At 41.0% G+C, this 27,197-nt stretch overlaps 3 protein-coding genes across 4 annotated transcripts in view; 2 read left to right on the top strand and 1 right to left on the bottom strand.

The window, feature by feature from the left end:
• Positions 1 to 703: 703 nt before the first annotated feature.
• eif4enif1 (eukaryotic translation initiation factor 4E nuclear import factor 1) lies at positions 704 to 14,180 on the bottom strand. Of its 2 annotated transcripts, none has more exons than XM_051414257.1 (19): positions 13,819 to 14,180; positions 13,003 to 13,151; positions 12,843 to 12,916; positions 11,918 to 12,045; positions 11,384 to 11,658; positions 10,804 to 11,002; positions 10,472 to 10,635; positions 9,542 to 9,680; positions 8,859 to 9,035; positions 7,553 to 7,824; positions 6,875 to 6,949; positions 5,704 to 5,890; positions 4,365 to 4,453; positions 3,310 to 3,443; positions 2,856 to 2,937; positions 2,641 to 2,764; positions 2,234 to 2,548; positions 1,924 to 2,097; positions 704 to 1,679 (listed from the first exon to the last, which is right to left on the bottom strand). In XM_051414257.1, exons 2-19 carry the CDS (start codon positions 13,096 to 13,098, stop codon positions 1,492 to 1,494), a joined length of 2,892 nt encoding a protein of 963 aa, XP_051270217.1. In that variant the 5' UTR covers positions 13,099 to 13,151; positions 13,819 to 14,180; the 3' UTR covers positions 704 to 1,491. The 2 variants fall into 2 exon arrangements, with proteins under 2 accessions (XP_051270217.1, XP_051270218.1); XM_051414258.1 differs by having other exon boundaries at positions 7,598 to 7,824.
• Positions 14,181 to 14,526: 346 nt separating this feature from the next.
• On the top strand, positions 14,527 to 24,475 carry sfi1 (SFI1 centrin binding protein). Its single transcript, XM_051414255.1, has 31 exons — positions 14,527 to 15,099; positions 15,183 to 15,254; positions 15,397 to 15,507; positions 15,588 to 15,682; positions 15,792 to 15,909; positions 15,994 to 16,096; positions 16,198 to 16,354; positions 16,452 to 16,613; positions 16,750 to 16,820; positions 16,917 to 17,009; positions 17,111 to 17,208; positions 17,358 to 17,424; positions 17,552 to 17,682; positions 17,778 to 17,859; positions 17,956 to 18,134; positions 18,225 to 18,300; positions 18,602 to 18,697; positions 18,791 to 18,867; positions 19,011 to 19,113; positions 19,212 to 19,308; positions 19,777 to 19,937; positions 20,025 to 20,099; positions 20,541 to 20,615; positions 20,728 to 20,904; positions 20,985 to 21,190; positions 21,273 to 21,344; positions 21,468 to 21,708; positions 21,815 to 21,890; positions 21,982 to 22,114; positions 22,291 to 22,390; positions 23,525 to 24,475. Exons 1-31 carry the CDS (start codon positions 14,939 to 14,941, stop codon positions 23,699 to 23,701), a joined length of 3,642 nt encoding a protein of 1,213 aa, XP_051270215.1. The 5' UTR covers positions 14,527 to 14,938; the 3' UTR covers positions 23,702 to 24,475.
• Positions 24,026 to 27,197, top strand: part of sxph (saxiphilin) — a 7,578-nt gene continuing 4,406 nt past the window's right edge. Inside the window, exons 1-8 of the mRNA XM_051414263.1 lie at positions 24,026 to 24,175; positions 24,504 to 24,667; positions 25,238 to 25,337; positions 25,445 to 25,621; positions 25,725 to 25,887; positions 26,067 to 26,131; positions 26,730 to 26,887; positions 27,025 to 27,197. The exon at positions 27,025 to 27,197 is cut by the window's right edge and continues 14 nt beyond it. Coding sequence (XP_051270223.1) covers positions 24,121 to 24,175; positions 24,504 to 24,667; positions 25,238 to 25,337; positions 25,445 to 25,621; positions 25,725 to 25,887; positions 26,067 to 26,131; positions 26,730 to 26,887; positions 27,025 to 27,197 — 1,055 coding nt within the window. The 5' untranslated portion in view covers positions 24,026 to 24,120. The remainder of the gene's footprint in view (positions 24,176 to 24,503; positions 24,668 to 25,237; positions 25,338 to 25,444; positions 25,622 to 25,724; positions 25,888 to 26,066; positions 26,132 to 26,729; positions 26,888 to 27,024) is intronic.

Raw genomic sequence — 27,197 nt, 5'->3', positions numbered from 1 at the left:
CACCTCTCAGTGCAAACAATATTACAAGCTTCACCAAGATAGGGTTTATTGCAGCCCATTGCACAGGACTAGAGCCTGATCTATATTGCCAGGGGTTTAAACTCTGAACAGTTAAATAAAAAGGACACAATCTTTAATGTGATTAAGAAATATTGTCCAACTAATAACTTTGAATTGCACTCTGTTGTCACGATTCTTTAATAGAGACCTCAAACCCTTCTGCACTGACATGTCAATTATAGTGATAAATACTCAACTAGGCCATAATATCTGCAACAAACAACAATCTGCAGTTATATCAGCGACCAATTAATCGGTCTCGCTCTACACTGGACTGTGGACACTGCAGAATAAACCGGTAATTCAGGGGAGTATCTGAAGATTATACTGTAAATGCCTAGAATTATATATGCAATTAGTGGTTGTATTTTATTATGTAACATTTGATTGAGATTTCTAAGAACCTTCAAGACAACCTTCAGTATTCCTCCCGACAAGTACAGCCAACTTGGATCATAAAATGGACTACTCTCACTCGTTCAAAGTTTGTACACAATTCAGATTTACACTCTGGGGCCATTTAGATACACTTGAACAGTACAATGGAATACAATCCCAAACCACTGCTCTGACATAAATACAGTTTAACTTTATTTTTTGTGATGTTGTAGAAGACAAAAAAAAAAAAAAACAATTTAGCAAATTGTGTTTTACTGAAGATTTTATTTATTAATTCTATTTGTGCTTGTTATAACTTAATAGCACATAAACTGAATCCCAACCACCCTCAAAAATGACAATGTGAACAGTGCTGCCCCCCCTAGTGACAGGTTGGATGGGAAGAGGATACAGTTTAAAAAAGGAAGGAAAAAACAACAACAAAAGAAAAAAAAAGAAAAAGGCACAACCAGCTGCATCCCCTGGAGTCGTCTTCAAATGCTCCGGCCAGTCACATCTACAGAAAAGGGGCCAATAGCCATGCCACAAAGCAAAAAGGGTAGAGTAGTTACTCATCAATCCACCATTTCTCACTAGCAGCAGCCCTCTCTGTGAACTTCAGGGGGGAAATTAAAGTTGGACAAGTCAAAGGAATGCTACCAGCTCTCGGTGACTTTGTCTCTCGCAGTTTTCAGTTCGACTGCCGAATAGTTTCACCTTCCCCCACACCGAGAAAAAGAAAAAAATAGCTATATACACAGGGAGAATAAGATTCTTTCCCATGGTCTGTACAATTGGGCCTATACATTATTTACTGCGCAGAGCCTAATACAAATAAAAAAAAAAATTCACTCAGTCGGCAAAACTATTCACCATCACTGTCTTCCCATTTCTGATAAGCCTCTTCAAAAGCAGTGACTTCAAGGTTGAAGACAAAACATGGCATGGTTAGACTGTCCAGGTCTGTGCACCATCTTACAAATTAAAGTTCACATTTTTTATGAGAGGAGATGGACAAAAGAAAATATCTTGCTGTCCAGCAGTGTCATTTTCTCACGGCCGGAATTCCAACTCATCCACACTGATGACCTTGGCCGGCATGGAGGGGAGCGGCTGTTCTAGCACGTCGTTTCCAAACCACTTGGCGAGGCCTAGAGGGGGGCTGCCCCCGTGTTGCTGGGAGCCATTTGTCCGGTGAGGGCCTTGGCTCTGTGACTGAGGGCCTAGGACGTTTGAATGTACTGCAAGATGAGACAAAACAAAAGAAACGGTTTAATCCAGAAGAACTAAATTCTCTGTTATTGATTCTACATACAGTTTTATATACACATTCTTTTACATTATGGAGTTCCATGTAGTTTGTGTGTGTGTTTTCCAGCCCAAGTTGTAAACCTTTATATAATCCATAACCCTGTGAGGGGTCATAATGCTGCCACTAGCACATGCCCACACAGAGTAGTAATATTTGACATTCCATCCACTCACTTGGTCTCTGTTGCTGAAGCTGCTGCTGCTGCTGCATTACTAACTGCATCTGATTATTGGCTCTGGGAGGTAGAAGTGGATGCCCTGTTGCACTTAGAGGGTACAGCGGTTGTCCAAGCAGGGCAGGAGGCAAGCCTTGAAGTTGTGCAAGGTCAACATGTGGTGGAAATATACCTGGTGTGTACAATTAAAGCCTTCCATCAGAGGTCATCAAGGTGAGAGGTTTAACATCAGGACAATTTTCCAAAAGCCATTACAGTTAAATACAATTTTACTAAAGATGAGAAGGTCGGGGGAAGCGGACACTAACCTGCTTGTACAAGAGCAGGTCCAAGTTGTTGGGGCTGGATACCCTGCGCCAGCATTCGTTGAACCACATTAGGGTGAAGCTGGGGCGGAGGGCGCACCATAGGTACATGGGATAGCAGCGGTACCGGATAAATAGGACGAGGGAAAGATGAGGAGGGTCCTGGAGGTGCCATGTTGGGTGCATGGTGTCCAGCAGAGCCAGGTCTGAGACGCTCCTGGTCCTTGTTTGGCAAGGTATGCGAGCCAGCCTTTACTCCCCCAGACTGGGCCGCATTCCCATCCATCATGTCCAGGTATAGATTTGGGGAGCTGCCGTCTGTAATCACATAACCCCAAATCCCAATGTTACAGTTTCATAGTACTTCAGCTAAAGTTTAAATCAGATCAATTAAAAATATTGTTCTGTACCATCTTGAGAGTGTGCTGCTGCATCGTCCTTTGAGTCCGAGCGACTCGATGGGTCATCTCTGCTTTTCTCTTTTGTCGCATACATTTTGCGGATCACAGATGTGGGTGTAAATGACGGAGACAACTGTAAAAATTACAGACAGATGTTTAAGAGAGTCTAACTTTACAGGACAAATCACAACAATGACAGCTGGAAAGATGCAGTTAATGCTCACCATGCTGGTGACAGCATTGCCTGGAGAGTTTCTTCCAGCAGACTGAGGGCCTGGACCAGGGGAGCGATTTGTACGCTGCAGTCTGTGGATCCCAAGCACATCAGCCAAAGATAACTAGTAAATACTAACCATTTCTTCTTGTTATCTAGTTCACATGCACACATTCAGTACACTGATGTATGAAAATATGGCAAAATATTTTTTATTAGTAAAAAAAGGTCAGAGAACAACCATTGTTGTAAGCAGTACTGCAATAACATGTGAAACACTACGCTGCATTTGCCATCATTCCAGTTGCTAAAATTAAATACACAGGGAGCTCAATACAAATGTACTCATAGTATATGAAGCTGTCTGATTAGCTAAGGAGGCAACACATCACATTCAATTAAACAGAAGTTATTTCACCATGAGTACATACTGCAGTATTTCAATATGTTTATAAACAACTAACCTATTTCGAAAAGATTTGTCCTGTGGTGGTTTGTAGCCGGACTGGAATGAGTGGTGAGCATGTAGAGCAAGATCCTGATGGAATGCCAGCGCTTCCAAGTCCGCCTGATTCACTGGCATAGAGAGCGCCCTCATCTGGACAAACAAAATGCACAAAACTGAAGACGTCCCCAACTAACATCTTCAGATAATAGTATTATTTTTAGGAGGTGGGCGATATATATCGTTTGCGATAATATCTTCATTGTTGTTTTGACGATGTGCAAATTTCCATTCGAGTTTTTTAATTACTTCGCCAAAAATATTGAAACGCACGCAGAAACTCCTCACATCCACTTAATACACGGTGCAGCAACGCTCTCTACAGCATGGCTACGTGATCGCATGACCTCTCACTAGCATCCTCCTTGCAACAGTTAAGCAGCGCGTTGTGATGGTAGAGAGAAAATGCAAGCACCTCCAGTCCCTGAAGCTACCGGTACTTCAGATGATTTAGTGCCGAGACGTGGGTCTACCTCTGGCATGGAAATGGTTCGGTTTCGAAAAGACTTTTAGCGCAGCGCTCAGAGCGCTTCAAGTTGATATGTTCAACTTTTAACACCGCTGGGCGCTCGGAAAATTTGTTTTTGAGCGCTCTCAGCGCTAAAAACGCGTTTGGTGGACACAAGCCCTAACTCAGACATTTCCAATCATATTTTAAAGGATATCGACTGATAATCGTTCTCGCCAAAATCCCCCAAAATAACGAGATACTTTTTGCCCATATCGCCCACCCCTAATTATTTTTCTTAAAAATACTGTATAATACAGGAAAAAATAGCTAGAAATGGGTACATTTTTTGGACAGTGATATTCGTTCACCTGAAAACTGGTAAGCAAGGTGAGAACTGTTTCGTGCATTACAAAATCTGAGCGCTACATGTCATAAAATATCAACTACTTATCTAATATCTTACTGCTGATTACACCCAAAACAGGAGCAAAATAAACAAGTGTGTGTAAAATATCTTTTCAGTACAACATTAAAGCAATTAATCCAGGTTCATTGTGTGTTACCTGTTGCTGTGCAGCAGATCCAGGGCTGATAGACCTGTGTATTTCAGCAAACTGTTCTGGCAGCATGTGCTGAGGACCAACAGGAAAACCTTGATAGGGAGAGAAAAACTATTTAAGTATACCTGCACCCCCAAATTCTGCTAGCTCCAGTTGTGTTGTGTCCCAATCAGTTGACTGTCAGCACTGGCCTTACACAGTTTAGAGTGATTAAAAACTGAAGAGGGTGTTTTCAATTTTTTTTAAAAACATGAAATGCATATTTTCATAATTTAGTTTACACCTCAAAACATGTTTATTTTAGCCTTATAAAAATCAGAAGTAAATTGAGAACCATTTACAAGGACAAGAGGCTGCGACAGGAGGCTAACTGATACCAGACATTAAAAACAGAAAACTATAGGAAAATTAACTTATTAATAAGGGTGTGCCGATTGATCGGTCAATCGTAAATGGCTGATATTGGCTGTATTTACTTTGATTAGCGTCTCTAAACGCTGATCAGAAGAGCAAACGTATTATATTCCACAGGAAGGTTATTCAGTCTTTGACACACAGATGCACTTGGGTGGTATATTAACAGCCAGCAACTCGTTTTAACATTTTGCAGAGAGGGAGATGCGTTATCTGGTGGATACACAGAGCAGGTAACTCAACAGTTTAGTTTACAATAGGCAATGTCATTCTGCTGTTGGGAAAACAAAATTGTGTGAAAACATTCAAAACGCGAGTTGTGTTTCTTGGGCGACTTCATAAAACTGAGTGTTGACCAACAAAGTGACAAAGCAAACACATACAGCCTGTGAGAGGCCGAGGTTTTAAGCGTGTGCATATCATACGGCTTTAAATAGACCTTGGGGATCGGTATCGGCAGATACTGCTTCTAGTGATCGGCCACAGAAACCCTGATCAGAGCATCATTAATTATTAAATAGACTCACTATGTTAACTTTTGTTGCTTCTGTATAACATATCCTCTAAGATTTGTTTCACTCCTACACTCCTTTTGTTACTCATCTCACAGATGGCCTCCATGCCATAAAGTGTGCTTGGCATAAACAGTAGTTCAACTCACAAAAACTTTGTCCTGTTGCTTCACATTTAAAGACTTCCGTTGTGTAATGATAATTAAAATGTCCTTAGATGGATTTTCATTGAATTGTTTGACACAGCACATGAAAAAACACTTGGGATCCTGTAAGAGTCCAAATACTTTTTTGGGCTATTTCAGATTACGTGATTATGAAATCTGTGAGTAAATCCCAATGGTTCAAAGAGAAGAATCAATGCAGACAATATGCATTCTCTCCTATTGCAAAGTGTACTTTTTCAATGAACATACCTGCTGAAGGTTGCAACCGACTATTGAAGTAGTCAGGGGAGGGGGCCCTTTGTGGAAAGAGAGGGGGTGACGGGCCCTTGTGTAGTAGGCCATGTAGAGGGGCAGAGGTTGGGGGGCCCTCAGAGCTGCCCAACAGATTGCCAAGTAGTGTAGGAGAACAACTACGGGCAGGACCTCCCAAGAGCTCCTGCAATACAAGCACACAGATATACGTTAGTCCCAATTCACTTTAATGTTATTGGTCTGGCAGTTAGATTTAGCAAAAACATGTTGTTTCCCCATGAAGGTAATTTGACAGAACACAAACACTGCTGGATACAGTACACACAATTTATAGTATCCATAGACATTTAATCTTTAGGTTTTGGCTGCCCCTCAAACACAATCTAAACTGTAATGTTTAACTACATATCATTAGGATAGCATATACAGTTTCTATAAAATGTCCTCTGTAGTTTGGTATAGACTGGATATTTTCACTGCATTTCCAGCCTCTAGTTTTTATAACAGTAGCCTAATAATTAGTTTGTAGTTAATATCATTTTTCCTACAGCAGCAGCAGTGTGCATGGGTTTAGTCGGATTTATTATCTGTCAGAAGCTGCAGGATTCCCACACCCTGAATTAATTTTGTCAATTGAGACTAATTTTCAGGGATCTACAGAATGCTTCATAACACGTGGCAGCATTGAAGTGCCAGGTCATCTACTAGGCTGGGGACAATTCTTCAGCTGCATAAGTGTTGAAAAGTTGTGTCAGAATTTAAGACATCTCCAACATCATACCAATTCCACTGTTATCTAGCCACCATGCTAAGACTTGAGAAGTCAGTGACCTGATTCAAAGTTCAGTTGCCCAAGAAACACCAACAGCAGAAAGATTTTGCCATAAATTAATAAGCAGCTGTTGTAAAGAGCAACAAAACATGTCATTTTCCCCCTGCCCTTCAGTTTACACCATCTGCTACAAAAAAAAAAAAAAAACATTGTTGTCCTGTGATAATTGACACCACCTGATCACAACAGACCTGTAGTACAAGACCCTGCTCAGACTGAATATAATTTGCACCTGGCCCTTATTCTGTTAATGTGGACAGAGTGGACCTGTGAAGACCACTAACCTTTACCATACAGTTGTCAGCATTAGCCTGACAGGATTGTCAACATACTCACCTGAAATATGTTTTTCTGCTGCTGAGCAGGCACCGGAGCTTCAGACACGGTCACCACAGCTGGGTCTGAAGGTTGCTGCATTGCACAGGGACAAAAAATTTGTATTGGGTGCAATGCAACCAAAAACAATTTCCTTGTAAAACTCCATCCCAGTAAATAATGTAGAGTGTTTGGGAGGCATTTTGAAGTTGAGTATCAAAACAGAAAACGGCATACAAGCTGGCCTACAGGTAAAAGTGATTGCCGGACATTTATCAAATATAGGATTTGGTCAAACCTCTTTGAACATCGCAAGCCCACTGAGATGGATTTGTACATGTAAGTCACAATCCAAGTGTCCCTCATGCAACTCAGGTATGGCTTTGAATAAATGCATTTTTCATTAATGAGCATTCATCCAATGACAGAGACAACATGGTTCTGGTTTTGGGATAAAAATAAACCAGATCACCAATTCAGAAAGTGACTTGCATAAAAAAGGACACCTGTATCTTTCACACATCACAAACAATAACAGTTCACAAATTTATGCCCATCAGTAAGTTTAAAAAGCTGGCATGCAGCATCACACAGGGACAGATTTATGCGTTACCCGTTCCATTGCAACACCACAATGTTGGTACTTATCCAGTGCAAGTCTGGGTCAATATAAACAAAAATACATATTAAAATACTTACATTGTTTGTGTTGGTTTTGGGGTGAGTTGGCAGAGTTCCACTTGCCTTCATGCTGCTGACCAGTTTATTAAAGGCCGACATGTCTGAGTCACGAGTTTGTGGACGGACGCTGGAGCCACCTGTTAAAGCCTCCTCTAAATGTTCAGCCATGAAGGGCGTGCCATTTCCCCTCTGCGGAGGAGGCACCTTTCGCAGCTGTGGTTCTGAGCCCAGCTTCATCCCCTTCATCTCTCCCTCCACTTCCTCTAGTGAGAGCACCGCTCCACAGTTAGCTGGGGACAGATACATATTTTAACTTTATGTAACACTGTTCAAAACAAAAAGTTACAGCGCTTCACAAGTAAAAGGAAAAACTGAGTTACAAGATGATTTGTATGAGGACACTGACTCTGCACACTTAAAACCATGAACAGACCAGGCCCGGTCACCCTTAGCGGGTGTTCGGGTACTCAAGGGCCTCACCGGTTTGCAGCTTGTTACTCTAGATACTAGTGAGACTGAATTACAAATCAGAAAGTCTATAGGCCTTCAGATGCATGGATCCATTCCTCAAAATTGCAGATTTATAATACTGTTGAACAGGATTGAACGATTCTGTAAAGTCATTATGGGGACTAATTTTATCAAAGAGATAAAAGCATTCACATTACAAAGTAATTTACCAAAATAAAAGTTGATATAAGCAGCACCATGAACGTTGTAAAAGCAGTAGTAAAAACTGTTGAAAGAAAATCCGTTCACTTGAGCACATATTAGTAACCAGGCAGCCAGATGTTGACACAGAATTAGGGATGCAATTGTAAACAAATCTGTAAGAACAGAACTGTCAAGGTCTTCAAAGCCCTTAACACCCTCTTTAATCTCTTGAACAGTTCAAATGTGAATATTCCTCTGTTTATAAATTACAAACATCTTTGGTACCATGGAACTAAGGTTGGTTTGTCAAAACAGATTTTGTTAGGAGGTATCTATCCTATTAAACATGTGTGGCAGTAAGCAATGTTGTGAATCAGTGAGTTGGACAAGTGTGTGCCAATACAGGACTTACAGAAGATTTACATTAATGTGATGAAGTATCTCAATTAGTCCAATATTTATTTCACTGGATTAGCTAAAAATCATTCCCCAGTTGAACCTTTATAAACGTGCACTATAGTCACAATATGTATTACCATTAATGCAATAGAGCATACATTTTCTCCCTGTTGCCTAACCATACATGAACAAGAACAGAGTGCAGTTTATTTCCAGTAAAATTTGTGTCAAGGTACAACTCGACTGTCCAAGTTTTTAAATTGGCACTCACTGCTTTCCCGTAGCCGAGCCTTGTTGACAGACAGGGTGGAAAGAAGAGGTTTCAGGTCTATTTTGGCCTTGTGCAGCAGCTCTAGGATGTCCACCTTCTCCTTGCAGTCCGATGATTGAATAGGCGTGAAGTATGGGGCAGGGCCGTGGCCAGGAGATGTGCAGCGTGGCTCAAGCCCTTCAAAAAAGGAGCAAAACAGTCCAAGACTTATAACATCCATTACAGAAAGCGCATTTTAAGGGGTCTGAACATTATAAAGCAAGAACAGACGATTGAGCATTTGAGACAGATACAGTGACGCAGCAGTTTGGTGTTGACCAAGTTGGCCACACTCCCTGACTGGGGTACAGACCAGACTGGCTTTCCTCTGCATTTTAATGCTTTACAAGATAACACTGTGCCAAAAAGCAGTTTTTAAGCTGTCCTAAATGTTCTTTCAACTGAGAAAAAAACATTTGCATGTGACGGAGATTTACTGAACTATCTGGATAAATGAAGACCCAAAACATCCTGAAATCTTAAACATGAAGTTATACTGATACCTCATTAAAACCCCTTTAAAAGAGCAGGCCTCTGATGTTGAGGTTTTCATACCAAAACACACAGCTTCATCAAAGAGTGCTATGCCTGGTTATAAGCTCCATAATTACATTAAGCTCCCTCAGGGAAATCAAGTCATTTACCTGCAAGTTTTTCCAGCTCCTCATGGGGTGTGGACCTCAGACTGCTGGACCGGCTGCCTGAAGGGCTCATGTTACTGGAGAACCACTGACTGAAGCGGCTGGCTGATACAGGGCCCTCCCCCAAAACGTCTTCTATCATCTGCAAGACAGAAACAGGCGCCTGTGAGACAGAGCAGGGACCAAAACAATCGGCAGACCGAAGGGTACAAGGGCGAGGGTGGCACTTACGTTTAGGGCGTTTTCCATCGATTTAGCACAAAATGTGCCAGAAGATTGAGAGCAGTGTCATTGAATGCATTGCTGTTTGACCTTGTGTTGATTTAACGCCACAAACCAGTCAGTACACAACTGTCTTATTTAGTCTGCAGACTGTTTCACTTAGTTCTCCAATCAGGAGCAGGTTTAATGTATCAAAAATGATGGGCATAAATTTGGATTGTTGATACCTTTTTAATCTCCATGTAACCCCATGCAGTAGCCCACTGACAATATTTAAAAAGTGCACCATTCAGTGACAATACCCAGCACCACAGAGCAAGTTCAGTGAGATCAAGCCAGTGCAGCAGAGGTAATCTTGTTCTGACAAAGCATCTGCAAACATAATGCTTAACTTTAAAAATACAAAAAAAAAAAAAAAAAAAAAAAAAACCCAGATCAGAATAAAAAAATTTCAACCATGAGCAGAATATATCATTTTTCAGGTCAAAACAGTGCCCCATCTGTCAATCTAGCCTCTAAAAAGTCTGGCTAGAGGGGGAGGAACAGATACACCTGAAAACCTCTACTGTCGGGCTTACACCGATTATAATACAGCATAAGAAAAAAATAGTTAGAATTGCCACCTTATCTGTGAAGTTTACACCTTTTAAAAAAAAAAAAAAAAAAAAAAACACACACCAAGAAAATGACACCGTGCACCCCAGTACTTACAGAAGCCAGTCCTGGCATAGTCTTTTCCAGATTGAAGAATTCATTGAAGTCAAAGTCTCCAGTTGACTGCTCAGGCAGAACATCAGGGTGGGGAACCTCCTGATCAGCAGTAGACTGCAAACCACCATCTTGCTCTCCAGCCTGTCCACCATTACATTCCACTACTGCACGCAACAAATGTGACAACAAAAATTGCAATTTTAAGTATCCTAATGTGATAGCAGTCACAATAAGTTCTTTAAATAATACCATGCAATAAGTAACAGATTAAAACACATGGGGGCAAACTGCATTATGATGCTGTAATTCTGAAGAGCAAGGCTTTGACGTGCCTTCTTTTAAAGACTCTGCCCGCTTCCTTGAACGCTTGGACCTGCGCTTATCATCTTCCAGGATTTTGTCATCAAATCCAATGAGCTCAATTGTCTCAGACTGGCTGGTGGGACCCGCAGAGAACCACTCCGGCTCCTCTTCTGCATAAGAGTCATTCCTTCTCCTTTCACTAAACACACGTTTGTCGCCAAAATCTCTCTGCAAAAGGATGAGACAAGACAAGCATAATATCAATAATATATCTTTACTTCACATACTGCTAGAAATGGGATTAAATCATTCTTGAAATAAACTATGGAGACTTCACACTGATGAAACTAGTCCAAGCAGCAACTTCCTCATTTACTAAGTAGCGTTGTTTGCCTTTATATAATATAAACACTGGATTAGTGAGCCAAGTCAAAATTCCAAACCACAGGTAGTTTCCTGAAACAAAGTGAAGAGCATATGTGCCTGTGGTTTTGTGGACTACTTTCATTGGGATTGCAAAGAAATGCCAACCTCAATGCACTGAATGCCTCGCCATCGGAACGCTAAGGGAAATACATTATGGATGGACTGAAAGCAATGAACACCAACCCTGAATCTTTTATCCTTAAAGTCTCTCTCACGTTCCCTCTCTTTCTCCGCACGGGCTTCTCGCTCAAAGGCTCGGGCAGCAATTATGCGGCCACTGCCGATTCTGCGTGCAGCTCCTAGACGGAGACTCTCATTTTCCTTATTTTCCAGGGGGCTAATTGGGCGACGGGCGTGGGGTGCAAGCGCTGCGTTGCCTTGACATCCACCTCCAAAGCTGCGCCGCTGTGGGCTCAGTACGACATCCAGATCATCCTCCTTTAACCGCTCACGAGGATCTGATTTGAAAATAGGCTCATTTTAGAGGTTTAAAGTACACTGACACAGCCACAGTCACATTATTAACAAACCAAAGTAAGCCTCGATTTAAAAAGGTCTTTCAGTTTTCTAAGAATATTTATTTCTGCCTCATTTATATAATCTTATAGTTCAAATACATATTTGTTTAGGCATAATATTCAGGGTTTGTGAGCATTTCATTTACAGAAACATTTTCTACAGACAGTAAGATAATTTAATGATTTTTGTGACGTTTACCTGGGATTCTTCGTTTCAAAGGAACTCTATCATCCACATAGTCCTTCTTAAAACCTTCCACCGGAGAGCTACGCTCTGAAGTGGGATATAGTGAGGCATGCCACTTCTCAGGGTCCCAGACACCATCACTGTATTAAAACCAATTTAAACCCAAATTTAAAAAGACATTCATTTAGTTTACAGACTAAAATAGTTCAACCTTTATCTTTATTGTATTGTATGTATGTATAATCTGTCATCCCATGTCAAAAAATCACTCCCTGAGGAGGCAGGGTTCTGCAGGGTTGAAAATCTAAAAAAAAAATCTAAAAAAAAGTATTAAACAACCAAAAAACTGGGGATGATCAGTTGTTGGAGAGAGAAAGATTATATATCAGACTCCCATGTAAGCACACATTTGCTTGATATTTCTCCTTGACCAGCGACTTGCAACACTGTAAATATTTTCTCAAACTAAAAAAGAAAAAATCAAAACTGAAGTAATGTGACCAAATATGAGCAGGTCCTGAGGACATTCAGGCCACCCAAATGATATTCATTGGGAAATTCAAAGTTTGTGAATAGTTAGTGTGTTTGAGTGGGTGTGAAAGAAACCAAAAATAACTGCACACACTTGTGTTTGCCTAACAGGCTCTATTTAAATCTACTCAAAATAATTGTTGAATAAAAACCATTAGCTCCTTCACATAGCAGCACACTTAGACAACGCCTATTTATTATTATTATTATTATTATTATTATTATTATTATTATTATTATGTATACTTGAGCTCTGGCAAGTGTCAAACACAATCCTGTTTTCCTATAAAACAATCACCACATACTGCAATTCAATTTGAGAATCTTAGACAAAAATCATCAATTAATGTCCATCAATATTGTTGCCTTTTTTTAATGCAGCACATCTATGTGGTCTCATTCTTACCTGTCATATTTCTCAGACAGACAATCTGGCCTTTCATTGGAGACCGGCAGTTCTTTTATTTCCAGAAGTTCCTCCTGCACAATAATTGATAACAGTTAATTTGTTTTCGGAAGAACTCTGTATGACCTCAGATATCATATTGTTTATATTTTTTCTTCACCTTGGTGTATCTGAAAGGAACTGTGGCTGCTGGCTGTTTAACTTGGTCCACAGCAGTATCGCTATTCTTCTGCTCTGCACAAGCATCGTTCTCCATGACTGATTTCAGACGCAGAACAAACAGCTTCCAGTCCAACAATGACTCCGTTCCTGTTGGGAACAAAGTTAAAGTTTCTACGTTAATCAAGCATGATATGAGCTGCTTCATTTTGATATGTTTGGACAATATAACTGAATGCTTCGGATGATCACTGACGGCAATCACTGAAAGCATTTTTTTAAAGCAATAGAGACATCCTTCGTGTCGATACAATTTTAAAAGTGATTAATCAAAAAAATAAACCAAGAAAGTGACCTGGCCTTACACACACACACACACAGCACAACCTATAATTATAATCAATTTAACGATAAACTTCATTTAACGTCGAGCACACTTAACATTTAACAAACGCTTCTAGCTAATTAGCAAGTTAATTGACAACAGCCAGAGACCGCTGACATGAGACGAGACGTATCGATTACAATCATTTAGTGTTAGCGTTAATTGACAAATTCACTGTGGCTCCTGAACTGAGAACGAAGCTGGTTTAGTACAAAACACTGGCGTCACTTAACCAAACTATCACCAAACCAATCGTCTTTTACTGAGTTTTAGGAAGATATACGCTAACAATTAGCCCAGGCATTTGTGTGTGTGTGTGTGGGGGGGGTTAGCTAAGCTAGCGTCCCACACACAGTCAGCTATAAACCAACTTCGAGGTATATAATTTGTACAAGCTAGTACAATTAAAAACACAAAAGAGGGCCAACTTACTCAGTTTGACTGCTGCGTTGAATGCGGGCTGCTAGCGGCCAAGCAGCGGCAGTTCACGTTAGTTAGCTAGCTAGCAAACCTAGCACATTTAGCTAGCTAGCTAACTAACTAGCTGGGGAATGGGGATAATGCCCACCCAGCGAGTAACGTTGCCAAATCTTAAGCCGGTTGAGTTGTTGCAGTAATTTCAGTAAAAGCAGAGTGTACTAGGGTAACTAAACACAATAACACAGCTCCAGATGATGAATTAATTCACACGGTGACTGTGTAATCTCAAACAATTGTCTGCTCTTTCTCTGTTTTCTAAGTCGTAGCAGCAATTTTCCTCTGATCACCGCTTTAAGAAGGTCCTAGGAAAGATTACATTGTGCCCGCGGCGCCTTTGCAGAATTGACGATAGTCTCGTGTGCGTCGGCCGTGTTGCATTTTATTATTCAAACCATAATACATAACTGTAATAAATTACTATATAAACCGTGGCCAAAAATATCTCTTGCTTCGTAGCGGTACAACTTACATTAAACTTAAAACATTAAAGAGGCAATTTTTGGGGCAGCTATTCATTGTCGTGGGGTTTGCTCGATTTGTAACTTTGTCTTAGCCGTCGCCCGTCGCTTCTTTGTATAAATGCAAGACACCGCCCTCACGGGCTGTCCGGGAGATACACTGCGAGTAGCCCTTACTCTGAAAGGACCACGGGTACGTTCCTGACTGATTTTTAATAACGTTATCCACACCGCGCAGCGAAAATAAATATGTCACAATTTTAATAAACTCTTGAACATAGGACATCGTCTTATAACTATTACCTCAGTTCCAACCTGAAAAACAATATTAAACCGTGTGAAAGTCCCAGAGAGACACATTTAACGTACTGCGCAGAGCATCGGCTAAACTTGTTGCCATGGACAACTGCGCCTGGAACAGACCCCAGTGTGGTTCACGTGACAAGGAAAAACAAACGCGCGGCAGTTAGTCACCCAAACAACGTCTTCACCTCCTGGACGAAGGATGCAAATGGCCTAAAGGCGTGGTAAAGTTTGGGTCTTTGTTGCTTTGATTTCACATGTGATGTAGTGGTGTTACAGCTCTCCACACAAGCGGCCTGATTGAGTGTGAAATGCAAAGTAACGCCAGAAAGCCAGATCCAGTGAGACCCCGACCCAGTGTCAGTTCTGGTGGTGAAACAAAACAAATCCGCAGAGTTCACACCAGAAAGGTTCCTTACAGAGTTGGATACAGCTGGAACAAAGGTGGAAGACTCAAGGAACTGAGAATAAGGTGCTGGCACACTTTCTGTATGTCAGCGTACAACTTTTTATTTTATCATGTATAACTTTGTTTAACCTTTTCAACCTCTGCAGGCACTTGGCAAGGAAGTTCCTGAAGATATGGATACAGAAAACCTTTGGCCGAATTCTTCCTCATCAAGCCAAGTACACTTTTTTGCAACCCAGAGGCTTTGAAATAAAACCTTTATAATTCATTTTATCTTTAAAGCTAAAGGATCGCTGTCTGTTTGCCACTTTCAAATGTCCTATCTGAGTCTGATTTCTGAGGTAACATTGCATGTTGCAGGTCCCACTATAACAGCGTGGTCTTGAGACGAGCCTTTGAAGGATGGAGAGACGAGTGGTGGGTGTCCAGGAGGGAGTGGAGTCTTACAATGCGGGCAGAGTGTCACTACAGGTACACAAAGCTGTCTTGTACCTCAGTCAGCTGCTCACAGACAGTGGTTATGTCTGCTAATGATGTATTTTGTGTTTCAGGTATTATCTGTATAACTTGGCATTTCATAGCTGGCGAACATTTATGTCACTGCAGAGGGAAAAGAAGAGCAAAGTCCAAAAAGCTCAATCATTTGGTATGCTTCTGGCACACACAATGAGAGTGTATCTCACCTCGAAGCCTTGTGTTTTGTTAGATATCACAAGCAGCTGTTTCGTCATTAATCCTTTTGTTTCCTTAACCAGCTGATAGGCAACGGCTGCGTCTGTTTTTGGACAGATGGGAGGTTTTCACAGAGATGAGGCGGATGAAGAACAGAATGCTTGAATCTGCCCTCGAGCTGAACAGACTCACGACACTGCAGTAAGAGCACTGTATTTAAAGTCAGACCTACACTGCTTAGCAGGTTATTGGCTTGAACGCTGTTGTGTTGTTTCACCTGTGCAGTTCAGCGTGGAGCTTGTGGAAGAGCAGGCTGCAGCAGCATCAAGAGTTTTATACTTTAGAGGACCAAGCCCTGAAACAGAGGGCGTTAACATTGCAGAGAAGGGTAAAGACATGCACCAAGGCACCCTTAAATCATATACTGTCAATTTTATGTTTGATGAATACTGATCTATTTTTATTCTTCTGTTGTTGTTTTTTGTCAAGACCTGGCATCTGTGGAAAGAAATACACACAGCAGCTTGTTGCCAGAAAGAGAAAGAATCCAAAGCTACACTTCACTTCATCTTCAGACTGAAAAGAAAAACGTTACATCGTTGGAAAAGTTATGTGTCTTGTTTTCAAACCAAGAAAAAGTCACAAGGTCATTATAGATAACCTGTCTTTCTTCATACTACATACTATAAAGATCAAGCTAATTCATACTAGACCTCTTAAACATATTCAACTTTTTTTTTAAGCTGTGGCTCAGCGTGCGTACCATCTCCATCTGGTGATGATGTGTTGGAGTAAATGGAGCCACGCTTTGCATCGCAAATGGAGCGAGGAGGACCGTTTGCAGGCTGCAGGGCATTTGGCCGTACAGAGCACCCAACGCAGAGCACTGGAGCGCTGGAAAGCTTGTATCCTGATCCAAACATAACACAAACATACTATCCATTTTCATACCAACTGTAGCATCATAAGTAGTCCATTGAGGCAAAGTAAGAGCTTGTAATTTAAGCTTGTAAGTTGTTTGATTCTTGAACTCGTCAGTAGATGTGACGTTGTGCAGAGAAGAGGATGAAAGAAACAGGATTGCAAGTCAACATCATCATCATCATCTGCTGGTGAGATCCCCAAAAAATTAAGCATATACCGCTAGTAAGTAATAAGTAGAGAGTGCAATAATTTATTGTATTGATCTCTCTGTGTTCTTGCTGCAGCGTGCTGGATTGCAAGGACTTTCTTGTAACATCATCTGGAACAAAACACACCGACTGAACAACAACATGGCTGTGCAACATTATCATCAAACTGTAATCGACATCATTCTAATACTATACTGCCAGTTGTATACTTTACGTAACATGTTTAAAGCTTCTGAAGGTTTAAATGTCTGTGTTTTGTTTTTTAATAGATGTCAAATAAGTTTTGGAAGCTGTGGCAGGACCGTCTGGAAGAGGCTGAAGACAAGAGTTTTCAAACCCTAAGAGATATGGCAGTGACTAACTACAGGTGCTCAATCCCTACCAGTAGCTATCTTTGACCTAGAGGGGAAAATGTAGCATCCAAGCTAGAAACATGTGGCAGATTTCATATGAAGTTGTTCTTGTTTGCATAATTTGAATTTATATTTAGACTGGAATAGTTTTTCCTCCTTACAGCACATCCCTGTTGAGCAGCTGTTTTCACCACTGGAGAGAGAAACTTGCTGAACAGAGACACATGCAGGTATTTTTAGATCCAGTAGATGACTTACAGAGCAGAGATGAGGACACATTTCTACATATATTCTTAGGATACATTTCAAACATAATAATTACTGCATGTAATTACTCAAAAACATGTTTATCTGCAGGAGCTGGAGCATCGTGCAGACATTTGGTTTGCTGAGCACACGTTGCCTCGGTGTTTCGTCTCGTGGGTTGCGTTTACGCTGCAGAGAAGACTCCATAAACAAAGGCAACACAAGGCAGAAGTCTATAATCAGTGAGTTACCAGATTCATACTTGTGCTGCAATTAATTTTCAAACTAACCAGAGTTTATCTGACTGTTGTAATTTCTTTGATCACTTTGTAATCAGGCAGCGTCAGTACACTTGGGTGTTTTACACCTGGTGGGGACAATCAGAGAAGCACAAGGAGCAAATGCTTTCTGAGCGGATGGTATGTTGGCTGTAAAAGGAACCACAGTCTACTGCATGCAGTTGATTAAGAGCGCAGCTGCGTATCAGATACTGACAGATAACTCGCTGTTATCAGGCAATTCTACACGAGGAGCGGTGCCACTTGCAGGGAGCCTGGGATCGCTGGAGGCAGCGGACAGAGCAGCAGATCAACGAGGAGGAGAAAGAGACGGCTTCAGACCGTCTGTACCTGCACAGACTGCTTCACAAGACGATGGCACAGTGGAAGGACAACAGCACTGAGATACGAGACAGGTGAAGAAAACTAAGTGTTTGGTAAGAGTAGTGAACTTGCTTGTCTGTTGGCTGAACATATATTTTTGATCACATTTGTTTGCATGTCAGGAGAAATCGAGAGAAGCAGGCTTGTCATCAGGGTGACCTGTGCTGCGTGAGATGGGCTGTGGAAAAATGGAAAAAGGTGACTGTAGTATATTTCTCTCTCCAGTTTGCACAACACCTGCTACAAATAATATCTGCTATGCGTCTGCTCTTTAGACTCAAGGTTTATTAAACTATTAATTCAAACTAGAGTCTGAGGACTAATATGTCAGCATGTAACCTGCTATAATTTCCCAGGAACACTGTGCTCCTCTTCTTAGTTTGCTCAATACGACAAGACCAATCCAAAATCACAATAAAATCAAGGAAGCAGTGATACTTGTGTGTGTGTGTGTGTGTGTGTGTGTGTGTGTGTGTGTGTGTGTGTGTGTGTGTGTCAGTTTATTCAGATGCAGCGAGTGAAGAAAAGCAGAATGAAGGAAATACAGAGTTACCATGAAGCTAAACTTCTCAAACACACATTTGTGGCCTGGAAGGTACATCATTATTTTATAATCGCATGATTTCTTAAGTTTGGAGTAATAAAGCTGATGTTGAAGCTGATAAACTGCGGCCTGCTGTATTCACAGACACACCACCTACAGATGTGTCAGATCTACCGCCATGCTGAGGAACTTTACAGTCAACGAGAACAGAACTTTCTCAGGTGTTGAACTCGGATATTTATGTATAAGATCTGAAGTTTGAGTTTGAAGTTTTCTAATTAGAAACTACTGGTGCGTGATAAATAAAACACTGTCACTGACCCACCATCTTTTCGCATTCCGTCTCAATATAATCTCTCTTCAGGAAGGTTCTGTCTGTTTGGAGGGAGAACGCAGTGCTGCTGACAGAAGTCAGGCTCATGGAGCAACGAGCACAGGACCACTTTCAGCATCTCCTTCAACTTAAGGTTATAAAGCAGTCTGGTGGCCTCATATGAAAAACTGTCATAGCTATTTATTTTGTGGCAGCTTTGCTCATAGCTGTTATTGCACAAAATCTATCAAGGTCTTCTGTGCTTGGAGAGAAACGGCAACACATGCAGTGTCACAGCGCCACCAGCAGAGGGAAGCAGTCAGCCGGGCTCAGAGGTCCATAAATCAAGGTAACAACAGAACTTGTTACAATGACCACATGCGGTTTAGTTTCAATACTTTTTTTCTGTTAACGGATACATATTTTATGTGAATGTCACCTTCCTGCAAAGTATTTTGGTAGTAATGTGTTACACCTACAGCTCGACAGTTAGGTGTTCGTAGTTCAGTGTCTTACAGCTGACAGCTGATTGGCCAACTTTCAAAGACACGCAATACAAAACAGGCTGTGGTGAAAAATTAAAGTTTTAAAATCATCATTGTACAAGAAACCTTAATTTTTTCCACCTCAAAAATAAGTATCTTAACTTACTTTTAGCCTCTCTCCAATCTTATGTCCCAGTCATACTTTTTGTCTACGTTGTATCACTGTTTTCCTACTATTCCACCACAGATTTGACAGCTATTAAGTTTAAGATTAGGCATGTGTACCTGAATTGATCCACACTTTTTTAAACTAGATTTTTTTCTGTGTTTAGTGCGGCTGCTGTGGTCTTTCAGACAATGGAGGAAGAAAACCAGGGCGGCTCGGAGAGAGAGGATATGCATGGAAAAAGCCAGACGGCACCATGAGTCCAAGCTCCTTTCTAAAGCACTGAAAGCATGGAATGAGCATCACTTGCAATGTCAGAAAAATAAGGTTGTTACTTCATTATCCCTCAACTGTTATAAAGCCACACTGTTGACTTCATGATTCATGCTTTTTGAAAATGTGATTATTTCTTAGGTGATGAAACGACAGGGACTCTTTTTGCTGAGATTAAAGATGTACCAGACATACTTTGAAGAGTGGAGAGTGAAGGTTTGTTAATATTCTTTTTCACAGACTCTTAAACAGCACTGATTTTTCCCATTAAGATAACTATACTTGTCACGAGAAGCACAACACAGCCAGTAACAGCTGTATAATGTCCTCTATGGCTCTGGAGGAGCTGTGTAAAATTTGAAAATATAACAGATGCATTATTTAAATTATAGGATCCATACTTTTTTTTTAGCTTGACCCATACAAAAGACAAAAAGTCAGGAGATCTCAGCTTCTGCTGCTTTGATTTTTACTATTCTTTTTCTCATAATGGCTTGTTGTTTTATTTGTATGAAGTAGCTTCTTGTGGCGCAAATTGTTTAGCTTCCTATATGGAACATCAGTATGAGTAGCTATCAAGGTCAGACAGTCCGACCAATATCTGTGGTTTTATTTAGTGGATTTAAACTGTGACTTTGGTTTCCTTCCTGCTAACAGCTGCAGCACAGACGGAGAGAGGTGAAGCAGACGGAGCGAGCGCTCTGGCACTGGTCCCTCACTCTTCAGGCCAAGGTAACACCTGCCTGCACATTCTTCTCTCACTGCAAAATCGAGCACTGAATTTGTAGAACTGGCGCTCACAAGGTTTAACGTGTCTTGGCGTCATTTTGTGACCCTGTTGCAGGTGCTGTATGGGTGGAGGTTGTGGGTCACAGAGCAGCGCAGGAAACAAGAGCATGCGGCCAGAGCTGCACAGGTCTACAGAGACCAGCTGCTGAGGGAGGGCGTGACCTGCATCCTCACGTACGCTGCTCATATGAACGATCTCACAACAAGTCTAACGCAGCACAGCCAAGAGCAGGTGTGTATTTGTGTGTGGTTAGTAAGTGGGTCCCTTCAGATGTTCAATTTGAGTTCATCAAGTCTGCCTGTGTCCTGCAGAGATCACAACATCTCCAGAGAGTGGTTAAGCGCTGTGCTATGCGGTGGAAGCATCGGGCGCTGTGTAAACCCCAAAGGGAGCAAGAGGTCAAAGGGCAACCAACAAAAAAGAGTGTAACCTTCAGTTTGTCTACGCCTGGTTTGAAGAGTGTTTCCCCGTCTTACTCAGCGGAGCAGGTGGCTGAAGATGGAGTGCTTAGCAAGCTGTGAGTCTGAGTCCCTGACAGGCTGTAATTCTGTGTTCAACACATGGACTCAATCTTAGAGTTTTTCTCTCTTTTTTTGTAGACTACTCAGCCGTACGCCTCGACGTCAGCCCCGCCGCTGCGAGGAACTGTTTGAGTCTCCACTGAAAATGAAGTAACACTCTAGTCTTCTACATAATCAATATACATTACATTACTTTTAATTGCTAGATTTCAAAGTAGAATTCAGCTTAAAATGAAACATCATGTTAAACAAGCTTTTTCTCTCGTTTTCTAGCACCCATAAACAGTCGGCGGTCACCGGCGCTGAAGCACCTCCACACTCGCAGCTCAGTTGTCGCACAGTGTTGCCCTGCCTCCATCCCACTAAAGTCCCTGTTACCTCCACACATCAGAGCCCCGCCATATGTAATGTGTCACCCTCTAAATCTCACATGTCCACTATGGGCTCTCCTCAGGAAACCCAAGACGTCCTTTTACCCCCCTCTGCTTTCATGACCACTGGGACTGAAGATAAGGTAATAATCACCTGTTTGACTTGGACAAATATTGGTGTGGATTCAGTGCTAAATGAAGTGACTTGACTTGGGTTATATCTTCTTCTTTTTTTCTTTTTTTTTTAAGTTGGAGAAGACCAGCAGCTCAGGTTCTGGAGATGCTCCACGTCTTCCTCCCTTTAAACAATATTCAACATATCCAGGTATGACAGATTAGGAAGGAATGATTGTCTAGCTTGGTTTATACAGAACATGTGATCAAGTGGCAACAACTTTTTGTCATGCTTCTGCAAGACGTGCGTCTTAGAGCGTCCGGTGAAAAAACTGTAAAAGATGCAGCGGCGGATCCAACTTCAGCTCTGACCAAAGAGCTGCTCAGCATCCAGCTGGACATGAAGACATACCAACAAGACAGGAAGCAGCTCCGGTAAGAAATCTGTGAGAATAGTTTTTACATGCTTGTTGAGTTGTTGAACACAGTGTTTACATGGTACCTTTTATTGTGTGTGTGTGTGTGTGTGTGTGTGTGTGTGTGTGTGTGTGTGTGTGTGTGTGTGTGTGTGTGTGTGTGTGTGTGTGTGTGTGTGTGTGTGGGTCACTCAGGGCTTCGCAAAAACTTAAAGAGGTATTACAAAGTTGGTTGCAGACCAGCGGGAAGGACGAACAAATGGAAAGAAGTGCTGTTTTTCAAGAGTTGAAGGAGGTAAGAAGATTAGATCATTTTATCATTGTTTATGTTGAAGGCATACTGAGTAGGATTTTCCTAACAAACAATGACTCATCCACAAATAATCCCTCTTAATCATCACTTATGATGCACTATAAGTGTGTGTACTGGCAATGTGGAGCTTCTGGAGGGTTTTGCAGAGGAGTGGCGGTGTTTATTTGTGCTTTATAAGGTAACCAATTTATTAGTTATATTCTCTGATTTACTACTCTGTGAAAAAAAAGAGATGTTCATAACTCTATAACGCTATATGATAAGAGGAAATACTCTTACCTGTTCAAGTTTCTTTAATTATGGAAATTATTTTGAGTAACTTCCCAAATTATGTCCACTGATGGCTTAAATTGTGCATGCATTCCTGAGAAGACAGTAAATCATTGGCTGTGAAAAGGCAGCAATGAGGGATGAGAAGTCACATAAGGGGAAACGGTATGAAATCAGCAGTTTTAGAATGTGTAACTAAGTACATTTACTCAAAGAAACTCAAGATACTTATACTTTACTTGGCAATTGTTGTACTTGTTACTCCACTACATTTGTCTGACGGCTTTCATACCTTTCATGGCCAGTGAAAAATATGTATCTCCACATTTGGTGATTTTTATTTTTAATTTTTATGATAAACTGAAGGATTATGTGTTCCTTTATGTGTTGAGAAAATTCTCCTACTTCTTAAATTAAATACACAATTTAAAAACAACTTGGATTTTGGATTATCTGGAAAATGCATAGTCACAAAGCTGAAAACAGAGCTGTGTTTCTGAACTGAAAAATGACTTTAAACTGTAGATTAAACTTGCCAACAGTATAAAAAGTAGTTAAAATGAGCACAGCCTTAATCTTAATCTACAGTAGTAAAATGCAACATACACAATAATGCAGCATTAATGCAGTAAAACACTCACAGGTACCATTTTTCTGCATAATGAGTAGTTTTACTTTTGATATACTTTTATAAATTGTATTGATAGTACTTTAATATTTTTACTAAGTAAAGTTTGTTTGAATGCAGTGTAGTGGGGAAGTCTAAATACTTCTTCCAGATTGGAAATCACTGACACTCAAAGTTAGTTTTACCTGTGTCACAGTTGATGTTTTCGATGTTAACAGTTGGAGGAGCGCATCGGCAGACTGTCCACTGAACTGGCAAAAAGGAAACCAACGATGCTGCTACATGCGGAGAGGATCCAGCATTTACAGACTGTCCTCACAGATCACTCTGTGTTTACGACACAACAGGAAACAGTGCTCACACACTCATCATCATCATTTCTGCTGAACCTTTGACCAGCTGTTACATGTTTTGCTATAAACATTTATACCTCATTGACCTTATATTGCTATTTATTCTTGTTAAATATCATGGAAACTGTCTTACAACGGACATTAAAAAAACTTTAAAGCCAAGTTCCTTACAGCAACTTTCACTGCTACATCTACACCTTAAATACACAAAAACATTGGCTAGGGGTCGTCCTTGTGACGGATGGTGCTAAATATCTTCCATATGTGTGGAAAAAAAAGTGACTTTAGTGTTTTCAGAGGAGCAGCCCTTGCACAATACGTTTTGTATTTGTCCGTTAGTACCAGAACCTCTAATACTTTCTGCGCAGGAGTATATCTGAAATTCGAGACTAAGAGAAAGGACAGCTGTCTGTTGTGCTCTCCAGACTACATGAGACAGATTTGAGCTTCCACAGGCCAGAATGAGAGGACTTTATGCCATTTTACTCTTTTTCATCTTTGTCTGCTGCATCAGAGGTAAGTTTTCTTACTGAACAAATGAATTTACCTGCATTGCAAGTTATTTTATGTTCATATACTGTGTCATTGTTTTGTTGAAAGTCTTTTTTATTCTTTTGTAGATGTTGATGCAAAGATTGTTGCCCTCTGTTTGGAGCTTTTTGTATTAAAACTGATTTAAATATTGTAAGTGTTGTAAAATCATTTCACAGTTTGCCAAAATGCAATGTTGGATTTAGATTTTCTTATTTAATGAATGGATGAAGAAATGTATTACATACCTGCATCTTAATAAAAGCTGACAAAGCTTCCTATAAAGTTGTGTGAACTGTTCTTTGCATGTTAGCTAAGAAGACGCGGTGGTGCACCGTGTCAGATCCTGAACAGAGGAAGTGTGCGGAACTAGCTAAAGCTTTGGTGGCAGTGTTGCCACCAGCTGTTGTGGCAGCTTTTGCCAGACTCTCATGCATACGAGCGTCCAGCACGACTGACTGCATCGACAGGATCAGGGTGAGTCATCCTTCAACTTAAATACCATAAATTTAGCGAGAAGTTGCACAAAGGTCAAAGAGCAAGAAACATCACTATAGGGTTTATGTGTGTGTTTTTATAAATTCTTACAATAAAGCATTTTCTTGACAAATAAAGGATGAAAACTCCTTAATGCTTAGCTGGAATTCTTCTTGTTTGAAAGGATAATAGACGTAAGCTGTAGGAAAAAGTGGATTCATACAGTGTGTTTTCCTGTAGGGCAGATCAGGTCAACAATGAATGAGGCCAAACTTTCTCTTTAGAGTTTAACCAATAATGAATTTTTGAGACCAATATTGTTATTTGAGGGTTGAAATATTTAAATATTGGCCAATATACTTTTTTTTTTTAAATACAAATCACTGTCAGTGCTCCCTGATGGACGGACGAATGAAGACACTGTTTCTAAATTACCTTAAACATAGCTTTGACCTTTGTGGACTGCAATTTCTTGTCACTAATAAGCTACCATATGTATGATTAAAGGTGTATGAACCCTATAGAACACTATTACAAGGATTTATTTTGTAATATTGTTGTTTGTTTCAGGCTAACCGTGCTGATATAGTGACGTTAGATGCAGGAGAAGTTTATTCTGCTGTGAAGCAGTTCGGCCTCGTTGCCATTGCCAAGGAGATATACAGTGAAGGTAGGTTTACCTCACAATTCTGAGACACTTCAGTATGTCTCTTCAGCACTAGTGTCTGAGTCAGTGTACCTGTCTGTGTATGTCTGTGTCTAAACTGAGTCCTGCAGGAGGCTGTATTCTGTCTGTGGCTGTGGTGAGAAACAGCAGTCTGGACATACGATCCCTACAGGGCCACAGGAGCTGTCACAGTGGAGTTCGATGGACAGCTGGATGGAGTCTTCCTCTTGGCTTCCTGCTGTCCCGGAACTACCTGAGCTGGTCAAAGGAGCAGCCGCTCAGTCAGGGTAACGACATTATAATCAGTTGCACAGTGTGGAAGTTTTTCTTTTTTTTCCCCTGGTCCTCTGGTTTTTCATTCCCCTCACTTGTTTTTCTCCTCTCGAGCAGATGTCAGCACCTATTTCAGTGCCAGCTGCATTCCTGGATCTGCAGCCATGGCACCACCTCTGTGTGCTCTGTGCCAAGGCCAGAAGTCCTACATTCGCCAGAAGAATTACCACTGCGAAACGTCCCACAGTGAACCCTACTACAACAGCCAAGGGGCCCTCAGGTCAGGCTCAACAAGCTGTGAACCTCAAACTCACATTTGCTGTATTTAAAACATGTAATAATAATAATAATAATGATGACACATTTTTTACTATGGTGCTTTAAAAGGCTCTTTACATGTAGACAGTAAAAACAGCAGAGACATGAATGTCTCGTACTGCCTCTTTTGCTCTGTCACAGATGTCTCAGGAGCGGGGCAGGAGATGTTGCATTTGTGGACCATTTATCTCTTGAAAGTATAGAAGGTAGACTATCTTCTAATGGACTTTTTTCTTAGTATTCAATTATTCTCTTACAATTAAACGTTTTTTAGGCATCCTGGTGGCAGTTTAAGATGCTGACTATGCGTCTCTGAATTGTCCCTCATGTGTCTTTCTTTTTTTTCCCCTGACAACTCTCTACTTTTTGTCTATTTAATAGAGGGGAAATATACCAAAACATACTAGAACAGAAGAGAAATAACGACAGTTAACTACACCAGTGATTCCCAAAGAGTTTAAATGATTATACATATATGTGTGTTTAGGAGGAAAATGAGATCCACATAAAGGATCACATGCTGGTCTTTAGTATATCAGTTATCATAATAACTAATAAACCAGCTTACGATAAGCTGACCATGCAGTTTAAGACCAACCTGAGTTGGTTGATACACCTGAACTCTACCTGCTGCTATTGAGAGCTCTAGTTTGCAACGAGCAGAGTGTCAATAAGCTAAAAGGAATGAATAGTTACTGCCAGTGTAGTAGTAGTACAACACATTTGGGACTGTCGATGAAGAATCCATTATAGATCACAGTGAAAAGGTTTCTGGGGATTGTAACATCTGCTTCGTTCTCTCAGACGGTGATAGAGACGAGCTCAGGTTGCTGTGTACAGACGGCACACAAGCTCCTCTCAGCCACTACAGAAACTGTAATCTGGGACGTGGCCCAGGAGGCGGCATGGTCACCAGGTTCAACTTTCGCAAGGTCGCTCGCAAATTTCTAGGGATAGCACAGGTACATTTTTATTTCACTTAGTCGTTTCCTTTCCCCCATTTTGCCTTCAAATGTTACACTTAGTTTCCAGGCTGCATGCCCGTAGTTTTCCTTTTACCACAATAAAATAACTTTGAAGGCTCTTTATTGTCGTTGAGGTGCTGTTTGGCCAACGAGGAAGAGAGAGGCAACGCTTCCAACTCTTCAACTCATCTTCTTTTGGAGAAAACGACCTTCTCTTCAAAGATGCGACAGATAAACTGGCTGTTCTGGCAGATGACATGGATGTCAGTCAGGTGCTGGGTCTAGATTATGTGGCACTCCTCAAAGG

This window comes from Dicentrarchus labrax, unplaced genomic scaffold (assembly GCF_905237075.1).
Source record: "Dicentrarchus labrax unplaced genomic scaffold, dlabrax2021, whole genome shotgun sequence".
Taxonomy (NCBI): Eukaryota; Metazoa; Chordata; class Actinopteri; family Moronidae; genus Dicentrarchus; species Dicentrarchus labrax.
This window is presented reverse-complemented; position numbering and strand designations above follow the sequence as displayed.

What these genes read in the sequence shown, in the direction of transcription:
- eif4enif1 (XM_051414257.1), bottom strand. Translation starts at nt 13,098, where the DNA reads ATGGAGAACGATGCTTGTGCAGAGCAGAAGAATAGCGATACTGCTGTG. An exon ending in CTGTCTGAGAAATATGACAG is followed by an intron (nt 12,046 to 12,842) that starts GTAAGAATGAGA and finishes GTTTTAATACAG; the next exon opens with TGATGGTGTCTGGGACCCTG. An exon ending in GGCTCGGCTACGGGAAAGCA is followed by an intron (nt 7,825 to 8,858) that starts GTGAGTGCCAAT and finishes ATCTGTCCCCAG; the next exon opens with CTAACTGTGGAGCGGTGCTC.
- sfi1 (XM_051414255.1), top strand. Translation starts at nt 14,939, where the DNA reads ATGCAAAGTAACGCCAGAAAGCCAGATCCAGTGAGACCCCGACCCAGT. An exon ending in AGCACTGAGATACGAGACAG is followed by an intron (nt 18,135 to 18,224) that starts GTGAAGAAAACT and finishes TTTGCATGTCAG; the next exon opens with GAGAAATCGAGAGAAGCAGG. An exon ending in GAGTCTCCACTGAAAATGAA is followed by an intron (nt 21,345 to 21,467) that starts GTAACACTCTAG and finishes CTCGTTTTCTAG; the next exon opens with CACCCATAAACAGTCGGCGG.